The sequence below is a fragment of the Pinus tabuliformis genome, chromosome J, assembly GCF_031772625.1.
Source record: "Pinus tabuliformis cultivar Carrire ecotype Pingquan chromosome J, CPIR1, whole genome shotgun sequence".
Lineage (NCBI taxonomy): Eukaryota > Viridiplantae > Streptophyta > Pinopsida > Pinales > Pinaceae > Pinus > Pinus tabuliformis.
The window spans coordinates 239,923,700-239,933,077 of record NC_142295.1 but is presented as its reverse complement, the minus strand read 5'-3'; the positions used below and the strand labels follow the sequence as shown (position 1 = coordinate 239,933,077).

General features: G+C 36.8%; 1 protein-coding gene across 1 annotated transcript; it reads left to right on the top strand.

Moving 5' to 3' along the window:
• Positions 1 to 2,145: 2,145 nt before the first annotated feature.
• LOC149226640 (patatin-like protein 6) lies at positions 2,146 to 6,188 on the top strand. Its single transcript, XM_089375342.1, has 3 exons — positions 2,146 to 2,614; positions 4,859 to 5,483; positions 5,642 to 6,188. Exons 1-3 carry the CDS (start codon positions 2,226 to 2,228, stop codon positions 5,900 to 5,902), a joined length of 1,275 nt encoding a protein of 424 aa, XP_089231468.1. The 5' UTR covers positions 2,146 to 2,225; the 3' UTR covers positions 5,903 to 6,188.
• Positions 6,189 to 9,378: the final 3,190 nt, after the last annotated feature.

Here is a 9,378-nt window from a genome sequence, read left to right as displayed (position 1 = left end):
TTACAAATCGTCCATATGGCCGAAGCCAGCGGATAACCAATGCGCGGTCTACAGAAACACCCCGCAGGAATCGATCCCGGCTGGGGGAGCGAAAGCCATCCGCCCCAGCCGTCTAATCATGCACGACGCGTGCAATGTTAGTGTAAGTTACACCATATGAAAATAAGAATCATATTGTGCTCCCCGACATCTTCCGAATCATGGCAGATTTCAATTAAATATTTGAAAAAGGGAATTCAAAATTATATATAATACGAACAAAATATTTGACGAAGGATAGATATGTAATGCGGTGATGAAGTATATTTTATATCTTATATTAAATATTATATGTATATATATATATAAAATAAATTTAATTTGAATTTTAAGGAATTATATATTTTTAAATTAAAATATTATTTTTAAAATATAAATATTTTTTTTATAAGACATAATTTTTTATTATCAAAGTAATCATAGATTGGTTGAGTTTTTTTAGTGTTAAATGTAGAATAATTAGTAATTTGTTTTGGGTTAATAATATTTAAAATTTCGATACTATTTGAAATTTGATAATAATAAATATAATAAATTAATTTTAATTGATAAATATAATTTGTGTTTTATTATTTTTTTTTAAATTAATTAAAGTTTTTAAAACCAAAGTGTATATATATAGTGATGATTTTGTTTATTTGGTTTGAATATGTAATATAATTTTTTTTTATGAGATTGTGGTTTTATATATATATATAAAAGGAGATGGTTTTGTCTATTTGGTTTGAATATGTGATATAATTTTTCATGAGATTGTGATTTTCTGTTATTTAAAATGTATTTTTGAATATATAAATGAATTTAATATCTAAAAAATTAAAGTAACTTAAGTTTTTTTGCTAATTACATAACTCAAATTTACAATTCTAAAAAGTCCCTTGTAAATTTGATAAAATTAACTTAAAACATGCCTACCAAAAATCAATTTAAGTTTTTTCTAATATTTCTTTCACCCTCACTACTTAGCCCCACCTCAGTAGAGTGAGTGCGTTATAAAAAAAACGTCAATAAATTTTCTCCGATATTTTCCCACCTCTATTTGTAAATATTAAAATCATTTAATTAAACCATAATTTAACAAAATCCCTATTAAATTAAATTAAAAAACTCAATTTATAATAAATGTATAAAACCATTATAATAATTCATTGAAATCTATTTTTTATATAATCTATAAAACGATATAAAGTAGATTACAACGTTTAAACACTTATAATAATTCATTGAAATCTATTTTTTAATATAATCTATAAAACTATATAAAATAAATTACAACGTTAAAAAAAAACATTTACCAAATTGAACTAAATGAAACTATTTTAATTCCTTGGCAGCGATCATGTACTTTTAAATCACCAACTATGTTTAAAATTAATTTTTAGTCAACTCAACGAACTGAAATCACCCTTTAAACCACATAGACATGTGTGATTATGTTATTAAGAAAAATACATAAAGATTCTTAAATGCCGGTCACGGTCCACTGAATCTAAGTTCGCACTGAGCTATATAAACATGAGAAAGGTGGCAATTTTATTATTGATGCAACAATATTAAGACGCCGCGCAGAGTACGGAGGAACAGACAAAAAGACATTATTTGACCTCAAAATTTTACAGAAACCTTACGCCAGAAAATTTATGAGCTCATGTAATTTTTTCTATAAAAATCTATCAGAGATTTTCTCTGGTTTTGATGCCATTAACGGGGTTAGAACACCACAACTACTCCATTGGCATTAGGAGCCCTACTTAGTGCGGCCAGGGCAGACCTCAGGTTAGGTACCTGACTCCTGTGCCTGTTAAATGGACGAGTCGTTACTGTCTCATATAATTCGACGGAAAGATAATCACTTCTTTACCGATCGCCTGACCCAAAAACAGAGCGCACGTACAACGCAAAGCACACGAGGGTGTGCATACCAGCCCACCCGAGACTATGGTTACAGTTTACCGTGGTGCGGTTAGTGCTTGAGTGGGACAGTCGGTGAAGTTCGGGGCATCTCTCCCACGATTTATTCCAATCTGCGTTAACCCATACATAGCCTTCAATTTCTTATAAATCCTGCAACCCCTCTGCATTTACACACATCGATTTTAGAATTTCTCCTCTACTCATTTGCTCATAGAAGAGAGGATCCCTCTACGTCTCTTGCCACGTTAAGGTTCTTCGAGATAAGTTGAATTATGGAGGTGGGTCTGGAAGCTGGGCATGGCCGACTGAGCTGCGACAGCAACAACCTCAGCTACCATATTTTCTCTGCGCTAGAGAATAATTTTCTGTTCGGCTATGACTGGGATAAGGAGAGGTTGACTGGCGGAAAAGTCCGCATTCTGAGCATCGATGGTGGGGGAATGCGAGGCATCGTAGCGGGGCGAACACTGGCGCATCTGGAAGCGGCGCTGCAGAAGAAAAGCGGTGACCCCGAGGCCCGAATTGCCGATTTCTTTGATGTGGCAATCGGCACCGGCATCGGCGGACTCATCGCCGCCATGCTCTTCGCCAATGACGGAAGCGGCCGCCCGCTTTGCCGGGCGGAGGAAGTGTGGAGGCTGCTGGCGGAGGAAGGACGCAGGCAGGCCTGGAATTTGACGTCCCAGAGGACGTATTTTTGATTTCAGAACGTATTTGACGGCAGGGGAAAAATGTTCCACGTCAAACCTGACGTGCGATATACCTCTCTAACCCGTCAAAATGACGTCTAATTCCAGATGTAAAACGTAAAAATATATAATACCCTATTTCGTAAGAGTCAGGACTTAGAAACCAGTGTATAACACAGTTTGAACTTAAAAGCTATTTAAAACCGGACTGTTGCAGCCCCGCAACAAATCAAGTGTAATCTGAGTTCTGGGCATGCGACTTTGTCCTCCCTGGCGGATTGAAAGTGTTGGATTGGAACTTGCGAGCAAGCCTGGATTTGAGTCACCGGCTCGTTTAATATAATCTGGTACTTTCCAGGTACACCTGTTTGATTTCTTCATAACAGATACTTTCAACTATGCCCTTCCTGTTTGATTTCTTCATAACAGATACTTTCAACTATGCCCTTCATCTTTGACGTAAACTAAAAACCACAATTTTGCTTTCTCTTTGACAACATGCGTGCGCGTTCATGACTCTCATTTAAATTTTTATGGTTGCACACCAGTTTTTTCCTGTAAAATTCCTCGAATACATCTGTCATGAATTGCATATTTTGACTCATGAGTATTAAGTTGCATTCCGGCATGTGGCACACCTGTCTTTAGTGATAGTTGTAATTTTTGGAAGGGGTAAGGTTTAGATGTGATTGGGATAAATATTTTGAAAAACAAAGCCAGGAAAAGCATAGGGGTAACATTAAATAATGAGGGGAAAACTTTAAATGGAAGGGAGGGAATCTAATGAGGGGATTAAAATTCTAATGGCTCATGAATTGGTGAAAGGGTAGTGGCTTTTTCGTGGTATTTCCCCTGGTATTATGGGAATTCAAATAAATAAAGGGTTTGAATGAATCCGTGGAACTCTGGATGCGGTCTAGGCTGGTTTTTCCTGTATGCTTAGAATAGTATTAAGTAATAGTGTTAGAAAACAAAACAATAGTCTTTCATTAATTCTTATTCCACACAGACTCTTCTTTAACTCTGCCCAACTGCAGGCCTGACTCTCAACCTGTCACTCTGTATAAGAAGATAATGCGACTGGAAGAAATAAGTTTCCTCGACTCTGATCGACTATCTTATTAAATGACTCAATCTAGAGAAGTATATGATTTTTTTGAGACTAGTATTTTCGTAAATAGCACTCAATCTAGAGAAGTATATGATTTTTTTGAGACTAGTATTTTCGTAAATAGCACATTTTAAGAAAGAAATAATATTCAATATGAACCATCACAACAAAGACCATTTAAATGCAATTATGGGATTTTTATTGAATTGAAAATTAATTGATTATAAAATATTATTACTACTAACTCTGTAATAATATTATTACAGAGTTAGTAGTAATAAAATATTATTACTACTAATTAGTAGTAATAAAATATTATTAGTAATAAAATATTATTACTACTAACTCTGTAACAAGATCATAGCAACTCAAATTTTAAACAATTTTATTTTTAATATACGAAAATGTTCTCTCTATGGTTTTTCTGTACATCTCAAACCATCTAGACTGCAAATATGCCAAAGCACCTAATATGCTACAACCAACGCCATTCCGCCATTCCGGTAAAGATCGAAACTAGCAGCTCCCACATTCCCAGCATAGAGTTTTGCTGCAAATGACTAGTGTGCGGCCCAACTGCGATAATAATACCAAACAAGGTAATTACGCCACAGACAGGATAATTTTATTACCGGTGTTAAAATAGTATTCCAATTTAACTGCAATAATAAAACTGAACAAAGTAATTACGCCACTGAAAGGATAATTTTATTACCACTATTAAAATAGTGTTCCAATTTAGTCTGATCGATTCTACAATACCATTGTCAGAGCAGCTCTGAGTAAGCATGATAGGCGAGTTTAGATTGATGGATGTAGTTGTTGCAACTTAACACTGGGCTCAGGACTGTAAGGATGAGCATGAGACACAAACTGCCAAACAGGGAGAAATTTGGTGTTCTGGTGGCCATGATGGAAGATTTTTTCACTACGAAAATGTCAATCTGCAAGAATTCTTGCTAATTTTTTTAACATGTAACACCAAAAAATTTGACCGTCATCAATTTAATGAAACCTTAAATTAACGGGCATGGAAAACCAACACCCGTCTCCAAATTTTCATTTGACAGGCAAAAGATATTTGAAATTCCAGGCCTGGACGCAGGATGTTCAAGCCAACGTCGGGAGGGATCTTGGCCAAATTCCGGCGGAAGGGCGCCAATTTCTCCGGCAAGAGCATGGAACTTGTCCTGAAGCGCCTGTTCTCCGCCAAGGACGGGCGGAGCTTGACGCTCAAGGATACGCTGAAGCCACTCTTGATTCCCTGCTACGATCTGTCCAGCGCCGCCCCCTTCCTCTTCTCCCGCGCGGATGCACTCGAGACCGACAACTTTCACTTCCGTTTGTGGGAAATCTGTCGCGCGGCGGCGGCGGTGCCTGGTTTCTTTGAGCCCGTGCACTTGAGCTCTGTTGATGGTCAGACAATCTGTACGGCGATCGACGCGGGATTGGTAATGAGCAATCCCACGGCGGCGGCCATAACGCATGTTGTGCATAACAAGCAGGAGTTTCCGTTGGTGGTAGGCGTTGAGGATTTGCTGGTGTTGTCCATGGGAACGGGGCAGTTCGATCGGGCTTACAATCACGAGAAGATGAAGAGATGGGGTGCCACTGCCGACCAGTGGGCTAAACCGGTCATTACAATTGTGGTAGATGGAATTTCCGACACTGTCGATCACGCAATCAGCATGGCATTCGGGCAATGCACGCGCAATTACGTCAGGATTCAGGTAACCTAATAGTATATGTGCATACTCAAAAAAATTTGAGGCTAAAAAGAAATCTAAAGTGCATTGTAACTTTTTGTTCTAGACGACGAAGTTGAAGCCTACACTATTTATTCCCCTTTTCCCTTTACTGAACAAGATGTCGGTTATGGGATATACAGGGCACCGGATTCACGGAGAAATGCATGGGCGACACGGATGATCCGAGCGAGGCAAATGTGAAGATGCTGATGGAATTTGCAGATATGATGCTGAAGCAGAAGAGCATGGAGTCTGTCCCATTCGGAGGAAAACGAAAACTGTCCGTCAGCAATGCAGAGCGACTCGAATGTTTTGCAGAGGAGGTCGTTAGTGAGCATCGATCGAGACTTTCGAGGCCGATTCCGACCGTACGACTGAAGCAAGTGACTCGTAGCCACTAACGACTCTCTGTGCAACCATTAGCATCATTCTTAAAATTTACTTTATTTATGTTTTACAGGACAAAATACAAAATACAGTAATAAAGGGCAGTGATATCGGAATGCCGAGACTCTTTGTTTCATGAATTAACAGCGTTCCTTTACTAGATTTGCAAGCAGTAATGGCCGCTGGCTTGCGATCGAATGTGAGATCCAAGCAGAGCTGTGCTGTTTCGTGTGTGTATATAATCATCTCTTAATCTGCCGATGATACCAGCAGAAAGAAATCCTCCATCTTTCATTATGTTGGGGCACATAATGTAACTATTTACTGATTCAGTTGATTTCTTAATTGAAGTGAGTTTGCTTTTTTAATTAAAAAGTTTGTCTTCTCCTTTTTTTTATTAGAATTTTATCAATTTTTCCCGCTGCTGCTGTAATATTAAGAAAAATCCAACAACAGATATACTACAAACTTGTATAAAAATAACTAAAACTAAATTAAATGTATAAAAAAATTTAAAACTAAATTAAATGAAATTTAAGTTAAATTCATATTTATTAATTACTACATGGAATATATCCAACATTATTACCGAATGGAATAATTTGGATAACCAGGATGGCGTTGTCAGTACAATAACAGGAGAATATCCAAAAACAAATAGCAGGATAATATCCAAAAACTTACGAGCTAAATATACTAATAGATAAAATTTATATACCAAACTCCAATATCCAATAACCGGCCATATAAAAATATTAATAAATATAATTTATATACACAAATCTAAATTAAATAGAGTCTATTTCAAATTAACATTTTTCAATTAAAATATATATTTTTAATCAAAATTTTAATTAATTTTTTATAATAAAATTAATAATTTTATTATCATTTAAACTCAAAACTGTAAATGTGGGATAAAAATTATCTGATGGCATTTCGTTAAAAATAAATAAAATGTCAAATCATTGAACAATTAACTTTTCTTCATATTAAAAATATGAAATGACCACCTCAGCTTTTCCATTGAGAATAAAATAGAACGTTTTTGTGTTTTCAAGTCAGTGTGCTATAAAGTTTCCCGGCTTTAAATCACTACTCTATCTCAATTAAAAATATTTTTGATGATATTGCATTCAAAATTATTGAAACAGATGCCAGCAATATTGGATGGGGAGGCATCTTAAAACAAAAAACTGGCGACACTGAACAAATTGTTTAGTGTGTATCTGGAACTTGGAACTCAGCTGAGCAGAACTACTCCATTATAGAGAAAGAAGTCAAGGTTGCGTGGAACTGCATCAGCAAGTTTGATATCTACTTGATAAATAAACAATGTTTACTAAGAACTGATGCTTCAGCACTACATAAAGCTCTAACAAAAGACATCAAGAAGCCATGAGAGGCTAAATTTGCCAGGTGGCAAGCACTTTTTGCTAATTTCGACTTCTAGGTTGAACACATAAAGGGAGATAAGAATTGTCTTCCGGACTTTCTCAGCAGAGAGTACATCCAGCTTCAAGACCACATAATGGTCATAGAGACGGAATGAGACCAAGCCCAAAAACAAGAGGTCCTTCGCACCATTCTTGACAACCAAGAGTGGGAAGAATACAAGAAAAATTGGAAACCCACTTGACAGTTAAAGAATACAAAAGTACTAGATGTCAATCTGCAGCGGCATACAGACATCCAGCATCTTGTACCAAAAAGGAGAGTGTATCCAAAAGGAAGCAAATGGATACATGATATGATTTATAAAAAAGCAAAAAGAGAAGCCAGATTTGCAGAAGTATCTCTGCAATAAGATTTTCATGATATATCCGGCATATGGTATCATGGAGGGGCCCGCAACGGAATATATGAAAAATATTTTTGCATCCATCGTACCAGAAATCCAACATGGTCTTGGCCTACCCACAATGCGGCCATATGGCCAAAAGGAGATCCTAAAATTATTTTTCCTGACACAGTTTATGATTTTGCAGGATACAAAAAGCTATGGTGGGATTTTCTTAATGTGGACGATAAAGATGAGACTCATTATACTAAACTCAAGTTTAGTACAACAGGAACCTTCCAGAGAAATCAACAATGTGACTGGTTCCAACAGTGGTGGCTTGACTATGGTGTTAACATAACAGCCATGGACCCGGTTTATCATGAATCATATTGCAGGAACCATTGTGACATATGCTTTGAACATAATATTAGAGAATGCTTTCGTACCATCTATAAAACTGTTAAAGAAATGACAGTTGGAGAATGGACACCATTTCATGATGTAAATAATAGCTTAAAGGAATACATGAGTGGTCATTATGAATGGTTGGCTTTAACCAAAATAAAACATCAAATCATTCTAGGGAAACCAATGATCGTACAAAGGATTTTTACTAAAGCATGGGTACAAAAAGTATAGATTCCCATAAATCACTGTTTTCTGATGGTTCTCATGGGCTTGTCCATTAAAAGCATCCATTTTGTAATAATGTTGTCCAGTCATGAGGACTTAATCATGGCCAGTTTTTCTCGTGGGCTTTACTGTACAAAAGCATCCACTATGTAAACAGTGTAGACAGCAGCATGACACCCCATAAGATTTACTTTTTCGGACTGGAATCTTTGTGCGGATATCACCTCAATGTTACCCAAAAGCAATGATTCCATCCACCTGTCTGATGCTCTACAGGAATGTTTATCCCCTCTCATTTGTTATAAATTGAGGGTAAGTCTCATTCATGAGGCATTCGCATTTTGGAGAGTCTTAGAGATCTGAGAACCATGCATATCAGCGTGCTCAGAACTAGTAAGAACCTAAAGTGGCCAGATCTAGTAGCAGTGTGACTAATCTGTATATGAGTCAAGTCTGTATATTCTGAGGCAGAGTCTATCAGTTTCCAGGTAGCCTTCAGTATTGCTTATTCCTCTGTGAACAGCATAAAGCCCAATAAATGCAACAATAGTCAATCTCTGATAAGGAATTCTCTTTTTCATCTGTGATCTTCTCTTTGTCATAAGAGATATGTAATCTGAATCCATTCTGAGAAATAATATGAGTATACATTTCTGCATCTGAATAACTGTGCGCATTTTAATTGTCTGATGTGGTAGTAGTTTACCTCGCAATCTTCATTCGAAGTTCACAGGAAGTTCATTAGGGATTCGCCAAAGGATCGAAGGGACGCCAAACCATTGTTAGGCGAGGAAGCCGTGTGTTGAGGTCGCAGAGCGTGAAAGATCTGAGTAGGTTCGCACTAAGTTCACCACTGGTTCACCAGGAGTTGATTGAAGACAAACGAAGAGACGCAACAAGGCCAAGAGTCGAAGCAAGCTTGTGACAGAAGCCCCTACTCTAAATTGGTATCAGAGCCAGTAACGTCTGGTTCAAGAGGTCGGTATTCTAAAATCAAAAACTCATATTATAATGGATTCATTTCGGAAGTCTGTTTCTTTCCGAGAATTAGAAGACAGAGAGTCATCCGCAGAA

Bases quoted from the DNA above. Each gene is read 5' to 3' on its own strand.
- LOC149226640 (XM_089375342.1), top strand. From the start codon at position 2,226: ATGGAGGTGGGTCTGGAAGCTGGGCATGGCCGACTGAGCTGCGACAGC. The intron at 2,615-4,858 runs GCAGGCCTGGAA...GCCTGGACGCAG, and splicing joins CTGGCGGAGGAAGGACGCAG to GATGTTCAAGCCAACGTCGG. The intron at 5,484-5,641 runs GTAACCTAATAG...TGGGATATACAG, and splicing joins GCAATTACGTCAGGATTCAG to GGCACCGGATTCACGGAGAA.